Source organism: Medicago sativa, chromosome 2 (genome assembly GCF_051527215.1).
Source record: "Medicago sativa cultivar Bolivia chromosome 2, Bolivia_mono, whole genome shotgun sequence".
Taxonomy (NCBI): domain Eukaryota; kingdom Viridiplantae; phylum Streptophyta; class Magnoliopsida; order Fabales; family Fabaceae; genus Medicago; species Medicago sativa.
In genome coordinates this window covers 74,097,302-74,112,739 of record NC_140750.1, presented here as the reverse complement: position 1 = coordinate 74,112,739, position 15,438 = coordinate 74,097,302, and the positions used below count along the sequence as shown (strand labels likewise).

Here is a 15,438-nt window from a genome sequence, read left to right as displayed (position 1 = left end):
TTAAGAAAGGAAAAATTTGACATCGCCATACATAAATGTTTACACACTTTTGAATGTTCACTCGTGTATACACCTCTTATTGACTTTTGTGTGATGTAACAATCCTTAACATATGTTGAGAAGAATAAAACTAACATATCTAATAGTATAAACTAGCCTAATCATTTATCAACCAACACATTTCAAGCTAATAATAAGATTGCAGCTCTCACAACCTTTTAAACAATCAATCTTATTTTGTTATGATATCTGTTGACGGTAAGCGTCTTTTAAACGATCAATCTTATTTTAGGATGATATTTGTTGACGGTAATCGTTTTATATCTCGTTTTCATTTCTTTCATTGAATCATATTAAAGGTAGCACTAACGTCACAACACACTTTTTAAGACTATATATATTCTTTGGTATGAATATATTATCCTTCTTCTATTGCATTTTGATTTAGTTGCTCGATAAATATTGTTTCCTTAAACAAAATACACAGTCTAATTATGTTCTTAAAAAAATTTATGCTAAAATATACGGGCAGAAGGAGACCAATTTTTTTAAAAAATCTTTAATTCATTCTTTTCATTTCTTCAGAAACATAACTTAAGTAACAAAATCAACAAGGTTTTTGAATTTTACATCCTAAACCCCATATTTTCCAAGTGTCACAAATTCAACATATCTTGATACACAATCTTCTATTTTAATCTTTATCAAATCTTCACCAAAATGTCCCCATTCTTGATGAGAAAGCAAAAGAATTTTTCTCTCCACCCAGCACATTTTACTCGCACCCTGCAGCCATGCCCAAAATGCCCCTGCGCTAGTTAACTTGCGCAAGTGTAAATTAATGCGCATGTTAAGTAACGCTGCGCAAGTTAAGTGGCGCAAAGCTACTTTTTTTTTTAAATTTATTTACTATTTTCAAATTATGTTATTAACTTTATTCAAAATTATTTTGTTTATATTAACTTTATTCAAATTATGTTATTTTCTTAACTTTATTAACTTTATTCTAAATTATTTTATTAACTTTATTTTGAAATTATTTAGTTTACATTAATCTAAATTATTTTCTTAATTTTATTCTAAATTATTGATTCGATATTATTCTTTAAATTAATACAAATATAAATAAAGGTAAATACAACATTAGAAACTAAAAGCAAATATAAAACAAAGGAACAAAATTGAGGCATAAATAATATCTTATTTTATTAATAATTCATACATTACATTACAATAATTCATACAATAAGTTTAAACTTATTCACTAAATCTACTTGGTAAAAAGTGAACAATCTTCGTGGGGTAAAATAGTGAGCAGCCTTCTTGGGGAAAATACATCATCAACCCTTGGGCTAAATTTAAATCTGTTTTTTTTACCACAAGAAGTTCTTTTTACCCACGGTAAAAAGTTTCTGCGGTTAAAAAAACAGGTTTAAAATTATCCCAAGGGTCGATCACTTCCCCAAGTCGGCTACTCACTATTTTACCCCGACGAAAATTGATCACTTTTTACCCCAAAGAGAATATTGAAAAAAAGAAAGAAAGAAGAGAAATAGAGGGAGAGAGTGAGGAGGGGGAGAAAGTGAGATGGTGTGAGGAATTAGGGAAGTATAGAGAGGTATTTATAGGTAGAAATGGGAGCCTAGGTTGTAATTACCATAAATATGGTAAAAAAAAGTGTAAAGTTTGTTAAAAACGTGAATTGAAGGTTGAAAACGTGACCACCGTCCACAAAAACGTGTGTTCTTGAGCACAGACCACCGGCCAATTTGCGTGAGTTAACTCGCGCATAGGCCAGTGGTGCGTGACTTAAGTCACGCATGGCTTACAACTTGCGTTAGTTAAGTCACACATGGCTTACAACATGCGATAGTTAAGTCACGCTGCGTGACTTAACTAACTCAAGGGTATATTTGGAAGCAGTGCAGGGCGCGAGCAAATGTGCTGGGTGGAGAGCAAAATTCAAAGTAAAATAGTACTTTTTGTTTGGGCCTACGAAGATTCAGTCAAAAGGCCCAATAAAATCCTCACTAGCTTTTTCCCCAATTCCCGAACCGTACGGTTTTCTTGTTCAGAAAGTTTAAACCCTACTCATAAAAATCTTCATAAACCCTTTAACCTCATTTCTTTCTGAGAAACACTACTTCATCGCAATCTTCAAGGTACAAACAATCCTCTCCATTTCCTCAATATTCTCTTTCTTCAATCTTCCACCTTAGAAATCAATTTTCATTTTCTATTTATTTGCGAGAATAATTTTTTGTGTAGTTCATTTTCGTTTTTGTTTAGGGTTCATTGATTCTAAATCGCGCGTTCGTGTGTTCGTTCACGCGCTTGAAATCTGAAACTATAATTGATGTTAATCGTTTGATTTATTATTTTTTGAAGATGAATTTTAAGAACGCGAAAGTTCCAAGTGGTGGCGCTGCATCAACACTGGCGAAATTGGGAATTATTGGTGGAATTGGTTTGTATGCTGCTGCTAACAGTCTTTACAATGTTGAGGGAGGTCACCGTGCTATCGTGTTTAACCGTCTCGTTGGTGTCAAAGACAAGGTCATTTTCTAGGGTTTAGGGGTTTGATTGTATCTTGATTTCGTTGAATTCATCGGTTTTGTGAATTGAAATGATATGGGTGTGTTGTTTGTTGTGTAGGTTTATCCTGAAGGAACGCATTTTGTGATTCCGTGGTTTGAGAGGCCGGTGATCTATGATGTTCGTGCACGTCCTCATTTGGTTGAGAGTACTTCTGGGAGTCGTGATCTGCAGATGGTAAGTCCCTGTTTGGATGAACAACTTATTTGCAGCTTAAAGCATAAATACTTATCATAATAAACACTTATGTATAAGTTTGCATAAGGTTTTCCTATAGCTAAAGATAAAATAAAGTTAAATTGTTTTTGTATTTGTTTTAAGCTGTTTTCATAAGCTACCTTGGAGAACTTATGAAAATAAATTGAAAAAAGCTTATGCAAAATGGTGTAAGCTGTTATCTTAAGTTCTCTCAAGCAGCCTCACAATACCTATGTCAAGAGATTAGCTCAAATAAATAAGCCAATCCAAACATGCCTGAAATCCAGTTTTATTTAGACTTGCATGTCATCATTAGGATAAGTCTTTTCAACATAATAAATAACTTGCATATCTTCTTTTTTTCCCTCTATTCTTTGTGATGGTATACCTGTCTGAAAATCATTATGTATTTTTCCGTTATGTGCATCATTCATACTGGACCACCCCCCTAGTTAACAAAGTAATGTCCTCAATCCTCTATATGTTTCATTATGTTTGACCAGTGATATAATTTTCATGAATGTGAAACAGATATAGAACTGTATTCAGATTTTAAAAGGTGCGTTCACAATTCCACATGAATTTGTTTTGAGGAGCTTATAATATAGACATCGTTTTACAAAGTTTATATTGGAGTTTACCTTTGTTAAGGATTGCCTCTCCAGTTTTATAAATAGCTTATATATAAACTCGTAAATGATAAGTGTTTATTGAATAAACATTTATATACAAGTCTCCCTTTAAATTTAGAAATGTTTATACATGTTTAGCTGATTCCTGATTGCAAAATCATTGTTGAAGTATTTGAACAACTGCTAGGTGGCTATTTTGTTATTTGCATAAAATGCCCATTTTTGATATATCATATTCAAATGGTGTAAGGCTTAAACATCAAAACATTTAGAAGTGTAATGATATAATTAAATCCGTTAGTATTTAGATTTTTCTCATTGATTGTAGACATTTCAATCTTGTGATCCTGGCATTTGGACTTAACTATACATGCCGATGATTATTGTCTACTCCCTCCTTTCCTATTTATAAGAAACATTTAACTTTTTTGATTCATTGCATAAATGATGTATTTGGTCTATATTCTATACCAAGTACATTAGTTACTCAATGAATCTCAAAAGTCAACTTTTTCTTATAAATAGGACCGGAGGGAGTATTTAATTGTTGTATCAGCTTAAACTTCAAAACATAACATGTGCCCCTTAAGAACTATTTCAAATCAGAAATGCTATAAAGATATCTTGATCATTTCCGTTGTCTGTGTGGTGATTTAAAATGGTTTCTCTTTGAACTTTTTGATGCCGTTAAACATCTGGTGATTGGCCTTGTAGTCTGAATTTCCCTTTTATGTTTAGCCTCTGAATTTGCATCATACTCTCACGTAATATCTGCAACATGTCCTTTCTCCCACTTTCACAGGGTTGTTTGATGACTTATTATGTCTTCTAATATTTTTGGATGTCAATGTTGGAAGTTTTAATTAATAATTCATAGGTAGCAAAGATGTTTGGTTTCATGAAACCAATTTCCAGTACTTCAAGTTTATAGATTATAGATGTTTTATAAATTTAAACATGTGCAATATTGATTTTTTCTTTAAACCGCATGTACACACTTTACAGGTGAAAATTGGGCTTCGAGTCCTTACTCGTCCTTTGCCTGGCCAGCTACCTACAGTTTATCGGACCCTTGGAGAGAATTATAATGAACGGGTTTTGCCTTCAATCATACATGAAACTTTGAAAGCTGTGGTTGCCCAGTACAATGCCAGCCAACTTATTACACAGCGGGAGGTAAGTAGAAAATCTAGTTGAGATGCATTAAAACTCAAGTTATTTTTCAAACCATGTTGCTTGGGTGAGGTATCTATTTTCTTTTGCCTGTCATTATGTTAGATTATTTTTGTTTCTATATTTGTCAGAAGCATGACGAATATACATACACATGATCTGTCCTTGAAAGTATTATGTGTAAATTCTTGTCATTACCCAGTAGCATATGTTTTATGAAATTAAAATCACATCCTACAATTTATTTATTGGTTTGAATTCATTTTAAGTGGGAAAGTATTATTGTTTTGTTTGTTTAATTGACATCACTGTTAATTTCAATTCTCAACAAAGAAGTATATGTTTTAATAGATCTATTCTTTGTAGGCTGTTAGTCGTGAAATCCGGAAGATTCTGACTGAGAGGGCAGCCAACTTCAACATTGCTCTTGATGATGTGTCAATTACTAGTCTGACCTTTGGCAAGGAGTTTACTGCTGCAATTGAAGCCAAGCAGGTGGCTGCACAAGAAGCTGAGAGGGCTAAATTTGTTGTGGAAAAAGCTGAGCAAGACAAGAGAAGTGCTGTAATTAGAGCACAGGTAAGAAGAAACCGTGAATTCTTATGCAGTTACTGCTGTGGTGCCTGGTACATGTTTTTGTTGTTTTTATATTTTCATGTAGAATACATTCGGAAAAAGTGTTACTTATTATTCTATCTAGCCCCAAAACTAGCACTGTCTTATCTATCTGTTCTCTTGATCATGATGTTGGATACATCTTTGGTAACAAATAACAACTGTCTTTGTTCACAAATCTGGTTGTGTTTAATGTGGGTTTTAAAATCGAAAAATACTAACAAGTGCCCTTAGGCCATTGTTTAAGGAATCAAAAGAAGTAGCTATTACATAGAAAATGATGTATTTATTACTTCAAGAGTTTGACTTGTATTTCCTAGACAAAGTTTCCTTGAGTTTCTTAAACAATGACCTTAGGGTTAGCATGACGTGTTAAAATTAAATATTAGTATGTAATATTTGCAATTGCCAGTTTTACATCTCAGTCAATTATTGATCAACATTGAATGTTGGAACATATTTTGCTTCTTAAATATTTAGTTCCCCCCTGACCTTTTTTACACATCAACAGGGTGAGGCTAAAAGTGCCCAACTGATCGGACAAGCCATTGCCAACAATCCAGCTTTCATCACACTGAGGAAGATAGAAGCCGCGAGGGAGATAGCACATGTTATTGCAAATTCAGCAAACAAGGTTTACCTGGAAGCAGGTGATCTTTTGCTGAATCTTCAGCGGATCAACTTGGATCCTAGCAAAAAATGAGCTGGTTATTCTGTTTACAGTTCTTAATAATTTTCTAGTATAAAACGATCGATTTGAAGGATGTAATTTTTCTTGAAAAGTTTCATGAATTCTGACCTAGTTGGAATGAACAGACAACTCCATGGCGGCCTTGTTAATTTGGGGGAGGGATTATCTGAGACCCAAACGAATGATCCAAGTTGCATAAAATGAACTACCTCCAGTTATTGAATCTGGCATCCTGATTTAATTTTGCTGCCTGAAATAAGTTCGTTGGATTTTTATATTTTTCTCAGGGAATCTTTTCTAATGAGTTAAGATAGTGTATTCAACTGCTAAAAGTTTTTGTTTATCGGTATCATTGTTATCTTTCATTTCATTAGGCCGTGTATTACCTGCATTATTCAGCCTATAGTTGCAGTGCTTTTTACCCCATGATTTTGATATCATAAGCTGCGAGCAAACATCAAAGAGTATGTTCCAGAAGTTGTGCTTAGGGAGTGTTTGGCTGTTTCTATAAATTGAATAGGAAATGAGGAAAAGTTTGTTCCGAGCTGTGGATACGTTCGAATTAAAATTAAAGATTGTCGGTTTGGCACTGTTCCTTGTCGTTTTGGCACTGTTCCTTGTCGTTTTGGCACTGCGGTTATAGTACTCACTTTTGTACACCATCGTGTTAAAAATTTATAATTAATTAAGTTGAATGATTAAATTGCCGGTCTACGAAAAAAAAGATGTCTATCAAACATTTTTTTTACTAGAAGCTCTTCAAAATTAAAAGTGGTCTTTGCCCTAAAAAGGTGGGGGGCTTTGTGGAAGGTTCCAATGCAGCCATGGGATTATCTCTCACTTTAAGGCTTCAGCAGACGTGGCATAACTCTAATCGCTCAAGTTGGTTGTTAAGTGTTAACAGCATTGCTGACGTCATGAGTCGTTAAACATTATCCTTTTGCCACATGGATACCATGTATTGTGACAATGCTGACGTAACACTTGCTCATCCCTTTCCTCACCGATTCAATGTGTGCCACCTCCGTCTATACGTAATATTTAAAGTATTGGAAAATGATAATATTTAAAGTATTGGAAAATGATAATAAATGAAAGTTAGTAGAATTTTTTCATACAGTTTATGTATTTAACACGTTCAAATATAAAAAATAATTTTTTTTTCTACATGTAAGTTATAAATTGTTTTCATTTAGACATTAAATATTTTACTATTTATATCCAAATTGATTAAAATAATAATCACAAATTTTCAAAGAAAAATTAGAAATCTATTAAATTAGAACCACATAAAATAAGTATATTATTATAAGTTCGGATGACTACCTCATCATAATCAACACAAATCGAAGTGCATACTACCTTGTATTGAAGTTTTCGCACTTCATTTTACAAAAAGTTATTTTTGTTTCCTTTCCATACAATCACTATTTGTTGATAAGTTATTTTTGTTTCCTTTCCATACAATCACTATTTGTTGATTTTTTTCCTTTGTGGTGGCCGGGGTTTGAACCTCAGACCTTGCATATTTTATGCATTGTTCATATCAACTGAGCTAAGCTCACAAGGACAACCACTATTTGTTGATTTGCAAGACCTTATAAGATTTTAGTTTAATGAAAAAACAAACAAATTAGTGACAATCATATTTTCTATTTTTCTTTTTTCCTATGATCCACCCCATCTCTTTTCACATCCAAATAAATCATATTCTCCGTATTGTCCGGGATCTCATCTCATCAGCAATGAGAATTTATTATTTTAAAACAAAAAACAGATTTAAGACAAAACATGGAGCATAATAAGTTGGGCGCCGTCCAAACAAATACGTACACAAATTGCAAACAAAACAAGTGACAACCTTAAACGTCAGCCACAACAACATTAAGATGACCGAATACTACCGCGTAGTTACTTTGAACATTATTTTCCTCAATTCCCGTTGACGTCATAATGAGTAAACGATTCATTCAAAATAAACTTAAACTCCGATTTGGTCTTTCACAATTTATCAATATGAAATTTAGCCATAGTTCATACTATTATAATGAGTCAAAATTTATAGAGTGATTAATTTGTTTCTAATATAAAAATGTCATAGACTAATTTGTATTTTTGTTCGAAAGAATTGGACCACTAGCAAATTGTGCGAGACTAAATTGAGTCTTTTGTCAAAAATAAAATAACGAGTAAACGATCCCATCCCCTTCTCTATTTATATATATTCCATCATCTTCATAATCTCCATAACCAACCCACTCTCTCTCAAAACTAACATCATGCATCAAGCAATTCCTTACATGTCATCACACAACAATTTTGGTAACATCAATGAAAATTATTATTCTAACAAGAAGAAGGAGAATCATGCTTCACCCAAAGGAGAAGAAAAGATGATTTTGAACATGGTTTCTGAGAACGCTGTGATAGTGATTGGGAAACGAGGTTGCTGCATGACTCATGTGGTGAAAAGGCTTCTCCAGAGTCTTGGTGTTAACCCTGCAATTCATGAGGTGGAAGAAGAGAAAGATGAAGTAAGTGTTGCAAGAGAATTGGAATCAATAATTGAAGGAAATGTGCAGTTTCCAATGGTGTTTATAGGTGGTAAGTTGTTTGGTGGATTGGATCGTCTCATGGCTACTCATATTTCTGGTGAATTGGTTCCATTGCTTAAACAAGCTGGAGCTTTATGGCTATGATTTCATTGTTTCTTGTCGTTAATTAATCCATTTAGTTTAAGGAACTAATGTTTGATTTTAAAAAAATTACAGATTTACAGTGTTTCTTAGCATTCAATTTGGCTGGTTATTTTCTTGACATAAATTACGATGTAATCTTATTCTAGTTAATCAAATTCAAAACACATCAATTCAAAATGCCACCATCAAAATTGATGGTCTCTCATATGCTATGATGGTTGGAATTTTGTGGTCAAAGGATGTTTGGATTTTAAATAGGTCGTTTTGCAAAACGTTTTAATTCTTTTTCACATTGTGTTTTGAGATCTATTTTGTTTTGGTTTCAATAGGTTAACTTCCACGGGAGGTTTGGTTTCAACATATTATTACCTCCATCATATTTGAGACACGTCAAATATGGATATATTTTTCAATTGGATTTTTGAATTTTGATTCACTATGTTATGGAAGTCTAACATCTTCAATTAGTCACAATCTCACTTGGTATTTTGATATCTATTTAAAGGGATGTCTAATGATGGCAACACTTTGAGACACGTTCGTGATATTATATTTCTCTACAAATATCATGTAGTTTAAAATTAGCTAAAACCACAACAAACTATGTAACTAGTTAGCCTAAAATCAGTGTATACAAAATGTAGTCTTATATTGTTATAATTATCAAAATAGAATCACATTAATTATTTATGTACAATTCAAAAATAGAAAGATACAAAAACATTTGATATGATAAAATGCTGTTTAAATTCATAATTCTCCGCTTCACATTACTCGGTCTATGTAAATTTTAGCGCTAGACTTTTGAGAAAAAAAAACCACCTTATTTATAATATAAAAAAAAAAAGAAAAAAAGAAAGGAGAATCGTCTCATAACATCTTGGGCTCAATTGTGCACCAGCCCAAAGCCATTGCCTACTCCATCGTTTTTTTTTTAATTTACAGACCCCATGCCTTTGTATTACTAATTTTCATCTTCTACAATTATTTTTGACGAGGCTCTTCAAGAAGGTTCAAGACAATCAAGAATTAGATAAACACAACATAATTAGCTAGGCTTTGATAATTTTGTCTAATTATAACTTATATGTTATGGACAAGGAAGGAGTATTTGTGAACAGACCACCTTTGTTGGATGGTTCCAACTACGACTACCGGAAATCACACATGAGTGCTTTCCTCAAATCCATAGATAGCAAGACATGGAAGATAGTTCTAAAAGGTTGGGAACATCCTCTTGTTCTTGATAAAGATAACAACAAGAAAACTATACAAAACCCAGAAGAAGAGTGAACCACTGCTGAAGATGAGTTAACTCTTGGAAACTCCAAGACATTGAATGCACTATTCAATGGGGTTGACAAAAACATGTTCATAATGATCAAACAATGCACTGTTGCCAAGGATGCCTGGGTGATTATCAAAACTGCACATGAAGGTACATTCAAAGTAAAAATGTCAAGACTTCAACTTTTGACTACCCAATTTGAAAATCTAAAAATGAAGGAAGATGAGAACATTCAGGACTTCCACATGAACACCCTTGACATGGCAAACTCTTTTGATTCACTTGGGGAAAAGATGTCTGATGAAAAGCTTGTTAGAAAAATTCTCAGATCTTTACCTAAGAGATTTGACATGAAGGTCACTACTATAGAAGAAGCTCAGAATATATCCAGTATGAAAGTTGATGAGCTAATAGGATCCCTCCAGAATTTTGAAATTGTGATCAATAACAGGGAAGAAAATAAAGGGAAAAGTATTGCTTTTGTCTCTGATGCTGATGTTGAAGAATCTTAAGGAGATCGTAAGAATGATGAAAACTTGTCTGAGGCAATTGTGCTACTTGGAAGACATATTAACAACATTCTGAAACAAGCTGATTGGAAACCCAGATCAAATGGTCAGAACATCAGGTTCAACATCATTGAGCAACAAAATAATTCAAAGAATACTAGAATTGATTGTGTACAGTTTCAAACATAATGCTTGTATATATTGAGTTATTTGAAGTCATTTAATTCTATTCAGAATGCATGTATAGTTTATTGAATAATATCAACTATACTTGATTGTGCTTCGGACAATTTAGTTTCTTAAATTTGAAAAATGACAATTTAAAAGAACATCAGTCAAACTTGTCCGTTTTCTGAACACAGCATGTTTTATGTTTGTTTTGACGAATGCAAGAGAGAATTCAAGGTAATACATGCATGTCTTTAATTAGTTTTGACGGATGTCTCCTAAAGATATACTTTTATATAAGGACTAATGGCAGAGGAACCTCTATTCATTCCTTTCTTTGGTTCCCAACTGCAGAATCAAAATTCAAACCTTCCACAGTAGTGTTGGCCTCATTGTAAACTATAAAATTTATCCTCCTACTTGTTACCTGCAATTAGACAATAGTGATTCACTGCAGTGCAATTGCAATGCATAAGCAAGCAAACAATTTCAAATTTTTTATGCATCTTTCCACGATGAAAATCCTAGCAAATCTGTAACTCAAAGCTTTAAGGACCTCCAACAAATTTCCATCTATTTTGGTTCTAGGAAGCAACCAAAAACTGCACAAATCATGAGTAGAAGAAGAAAGAGTAACCATAACTCTTGTATCATTGTCTAGAGAATTTACCAAACAAAAAATTAATTTGATTGTTTTACCTATGTCTGTTGAAAGTTTACTTATGACATTTCACAGGATTTAGGTTGAATAAGGCCAATTTTATAGACTTAAATATACATAGACTTGATGAATAGTCTTTTGCTGCATCAAAATAAGCATAGAACCTTTCAAATTGTGGGACAAAATCTAAAAAATGACTAAAATGTTCGATATTTTTCAATTTAAAGGAACAAATTGCTATTTCACATATTTGAGGGACTAAATTGACCGGCCCTTGCAATTTCAACAAATAAAATGCCTATTTACTTATTTGGTTTGTGTACAATTCTAACGAACAACAAAATATGTGACAATTATACCACAGTTTGTACATTTGGTCTTAGTATAAGTCTCATATTTAAAGCCATCTACGACACAACACTTGATATGGGATAATCTGATAGATTTATAGTGATATTGGGCAGCCTTGCTACATTTTTGTTATGTTTAACTATGGTGCATTATTATGCAATGTTACATACAAAAAAGAGAGGTCAATAAGCCAATATTAAAAAAAATGGAAATGAAGAAAGCTTGTATTACTTCCCTCCAAAAAATTCTGTTTAACTTCTTCAATTTATGAAACATGAATTGAAGCCATGCTTTAAATCAAGGATACATAACAGCATAAAAACAAACTTGTACGTAAGTGTTAGTTGCAGGTACTACATGTGCATTCTTTGACCCAATGAAAGTTGAAAAGTGCATAAACAACATAATCATCAATTGTGGGATTGACTCTAACATCTTTTGAGCACAATCAAGTTCCTCTTATCCAAAATGAGTCGACAACACAAACGATTAAACCACTCCATTTTCAATACCGGTGAGTGTGGCAGCACCGAAAAGCCATGTGAACAAAAGCATCATGAAGCTATAAGCCAACCCAACAAATAGCAAGACAAATATGTGATGCTGCACTTCTTCTCTATCCTACACAAAAATTTGTACTAATGAAAACCAATATAAATCCTAAAAGTGCACAATGTGATAAATATGAAGATTGAAGTCTACATGAACTTTAAAGGTGTTTATGGAGAAGGGACACAAATTATATAGTAGCATACATGTTTCTCCAAAAATGATTTTATTTTCTAATAACTCACCCCTTTAATGTAATCATTTACTTGATTAAATATATATAGTTAGGAATTATTCAAATTATCCTATTGCTTTACCATGAATTCAATAGCATCGTATCAGAACTTGCAATACACATAGCAAGTAAAAATATCTTTGGATATTGGTAACTGACATGAAGACTATAAGTGCTATCCACACTATATTGTAAAGCAAGCTACAAAGAGAGCAAGCAAAAGTTATGATCTCTGTTAAATGGTATCATTATTTAATTATCTAAGTGAAGTTATTTCAAACTGATAAAAGCAGCAACAATAGTGATAGAAGTACCATTGCAACAATGAGCTTGAGAACACAATCATCAGTCCCATTGGACAAATTATCTCTTGAAATCCATATAGATTCTACACAAAACTATCATTTTACTAATCAATTTTAATGCAAATGTCAAAAATGCTTTGCACCAAAGTGAGCTTGATGCGATATGTCAATTCACAGTTAACTTTAGATGAAGAATTCTGTGTAGATTTGACATGTTAAACTAAACTACACACCTGAAAAGACTCATACTAATAAGGCATATGCAGTTCAGTAAGAATGAGACACGTTCAAGCTAACATAATTATTAATTTCCATCTTGATAATCAAAAAAGGAACCATAAAGTAACAAAGGAATCATAAAGACTCATACTAAAAAGTAAAGATGAGAAAGAATGAATAAAATACCATTGTCGTATGATTTTTGCAATGAACTTACAATGTCAATGTCGTATTCCATGTGGAACGTCCTCAATTTCATCAAGTCACGACCTTGCACACAGCAACAAATGAATTTGTCCTGAACTGGGCAGACATAATCACATGTGTAGTAAGAAATTCAACATCAGTTTAATTAGTAATGAAGCGACACAACAACAAAAATCAACTGATACCAACAATGGAACTGAGATTAAGCCAACGATGGAAAATTCAGTAGCAACCAGATGTTTGTGGTTTGGTAACAGAATAGAACTAAAAAAACAAAAAAAACAAATATTAATGTTATTGTCCTCCAGAACTCACATATCAGCTTAACAACCACCTCCTCTCCAGTTTGTATATTAACAGCTGATATAAGAAACAAAAGAATCAACATGATAATATTAACAAAACAATACAATTACATTACAATGTACCCAAATAAATGATTTAAAAACAAAAAAAGGGAATAAAGATGAACAAACCTAGATAGAGCTCTCCAAAAGAACCACTCCCAATTTTCCTTCCAAGTTTAAACTTTCCACCAATCACATGATCCATAATAAAATCACCTTTAAATTTTCAATTCAGCCATTGATTGTGGATAAATTCAAATAGAGGAAGGAAAAAGACCAAATTGATTGATTCTCCACATATTCTTTCACCTGAATCAATAAAAATCCTAACTTTATTCCAAAATCCACCAAACCCAACAAAAATTCACAATCTAATAATCAAGATGAAATGCAAATTGGGGGTAATGAAATACAAATCCAGTGAGTGACATTTTAGATTCAACAAACCTTAATTTAGATTCAACTACTTTTTTCAATCCATATTCTACCTGCAACAATCTCAACTTAATCAAAAGTAAGAAACTTTAATTTTGGAGAAAAAGGGTATTTGTGTTTCAGCCAAATCAAAAACGAAAATTTAATAATCCCAACTCACCTTGATTCTCTGTAACTTTTGTTGATAGATTTGAGAAGGAAAAGATACATGCAAAGCTTCAATTACTCAACAATGGAGGTTTTGTGAGTTATTGGCATCGGTTGAGAAAGAAGAAAGTGGAGAAATGCTGCTAAAACACCAAATATATAGGCAACATGAGGTGTCAACAAAGAATTTTCACCGATTAGAAAATTACCTAAATGCCCGTATGAAGGGCAAAAATGGAAATATCTATTGAATGTTTTTTATAGTATAGTTAGTAGACAAGTAATAAGTTTTGCACTCTGACATTCTAGAACTAAACCAATATTTCATATTTCTTAACTGCAAGTCTGCAATATGCCTCTTTCTTACGTTAAACAAACATTACATAGAAGCATTTTGATGCAGGACGAAGAGGGCGACTTAGGCCCCAAAAAATAAGTACGAAATTTAGGCCCCAAATTTTTCTTTTAGGGGTCTATTAGGCCTTAAAAAAATTGGTTAGTTTTTTGTATCAAGTTTGTTGTTTATATATATTTATTAGTTATAGGACTCAAATTGTAGGTTCGTCCTAGGTCACCAAAATCTTAGAAACGACCCTGCATAGAAATGAAGAACAAATGATCAATATTCATGGAACTTGTGAGTATGAAAAGAGAACATTCAAGCAAAATCGAACACCATGCAATTGTTAGAATCTATAGTAAGCATACACTACAATGCCAAGTAAATTTTTCTCTTTCAGGAAAATTCTTTTGCCTCATAAATCTATTTCTCTTTCAGGAAAATTCTTTTGCCACCATACCTCTATCCATCTTTCTATCTGTCATACCCCAATTTTTGACCTAAGGATCTTACATTCATACACTGGCACGCGTCGTTTAACCCAGATTAGTCTCTGACTTTTCAGTAAAAAAATCGTCAGAGAGGTATTTTAAAATACCTCATTTTTGGTTCCGTGTCAGACCCTCTTTTCTTTTTATTTTAATTTCTTATTTTAATTTCCATCTTTTATTTAAGTTTTTTAATTAACTTTAATTTTGTTTATAAAAATCTTTAGTTTCTTTTTTAATTAACTTTAATTTTGTTAAAAAAAATCTTTACTTTCTTTTTTTAATTAAACTTTAAAATATCTTTGTCTTTTTTATTATTTATTTTTATTATTTGTTTTAGTCTTTATCTTCTTTTTTAGCTTTATTTTTGTCCATAAGTACAAAAAACAGTCCAAATGCAAGCTACAGGCTGGCGTTCATCAAGTTCCAGTGCACACATCATCTACAACACAAACTCAGGAACAGAAGCACAATACGTTCCTCTTATCCCAATCCAAAAGCCATTTTTATCTGCTCTTTCAACAAACCCTAGAACCAAATCCAACACTATAAATATCACCTGCAATTCATCAGCAAAGGGGGCCAA

General features: G+C 32.6%; 2 protein-coding genes and 1 pseudogene across 5 annotated transcripts; 2 read left to right on the top strand and 1 right to left on the bottom strand.

Moving 5' to 3' along the window:
• The first annotated feature begins 2,069 nt into the window (after positions 1-2,069).
• On the top strand, positions 2,070-6,127 carry LOC146950624 (prohibitin-1, mitochondrial). Its single transcript, XM_085746567.1, has 6 exons — positions 2,070-2,162; positions 2,389-2,556; positions 2,656-2,772; positions 4,431-4,601; positions 4,965-5,177; positions 5,725-6,127. The coding sequence occupies exons 2-6, from the start codon at positions 2,389-2,391 to the stop codon at positions 5,914-5,916; spliced, it is 861 nt and encodes a 286-aa protein (XP_085602693.1). The 5' UTR covers positions 2,070-2,162; the 3' UTR covers positions 5,917-6,127.
• Positions 6,128-8,134: 2,007 nt separating this feature from the next.
• Positions 8,135-8,885, top strand: LOC146950623 (glutaredoxin-C9 pseudogene; annotated as a pseudogene). The gene has a single exon (XR_015027629.1). The product of XR_015027629.1 is annotated as a glutaredoxin-C9 pseudogene (transcript).
• Positions 8,154-14,189, bottom strand: LOC146950622 (casein kinase 1-like protein 9). Of its 3 annotated transcripts, XM_085746564.1 has the most exons (6): positions 14,038-14,187; positions 13,890-13,930; positions 13,572-13,751; positions 13,411-13,455; positions 13,106-13,191; positions 8,154-12,201 (listed from the first exon to the last, which is right to left on the bottom strand). In XM_085746564.1, the coding sequence occupies exons 3-6, from the start codon at positions 13,645-13,647 to the stop codon at positions 12,070-12,072; spliced, it is 339 nt and encodes a 112-aa protein (XP_085602690.1). In that variant the 5' UTR covers positions 13,648-13,751; positions 13,890-13,930; positions 14,038-14,187; the 3' UTR covers positions 8,154-12,069. The 3 variants fall into 3 exon arrangements, with proteins under 3 accessions (XP_085602690.1, XP_085602692.1, XP_085602691.1); XM_085746566.1 differs by lacking the exon at positions 13,411-13,455 and having other exon boundaries at positions 14,038-14,189; XM_085746565.1 differs by lacking the exon at positions 13,890-13,930 and having other exon boundaries at positions 14,038-14,161.
• Between the last annotated feature and the right edge of the window lie 1,249 nt (positions 14,190-15,438).

Coding starts and splice junctions, on each gene's coding strand:
- LOC146950622 (XM_085746564.1), bottom strand. CDS start 13,647: ATGGATCATGTGATTGGTGGAAAGTTTAAACTTGGAAGGAAAATTGGG. Junction 13,192..13,410: donor GGTGGTTGTTAAGCTGATAT/GTGAGTTCTGGA, acceptor ATGTCTGCCCAG/TTCAGGACAAATTCATTTGT. Junction 12,202..13,105: donor TGGAATACGACATTGACATT/GTAAGTTCATTG, acceptor ATTTTTGTGTAG/GATAGAGAAGAAGTGCAGCA.
- LOC146950624 (XM_085746567.1), top strand. CDS start 2,389: ATGAATTTTAAGAACGCGAAAGTTCCAAGTGGTGGCGCTGCATCAACA. Junction 2,557..2,655: donor TCGTTGGTGTCAAAGACAAG/GTCATTTTCTAG, acceptor TTTGTTGTGTAG/GTTTATCCTGAAGGAACGCA. Junction 5,178..5,724: donor GTGCTGTAATTAGAGCACAG/GTAAGAAGAAAC, acceptor ACACATCAACAG/GGTGAGGCTAAAAGTGCCCA.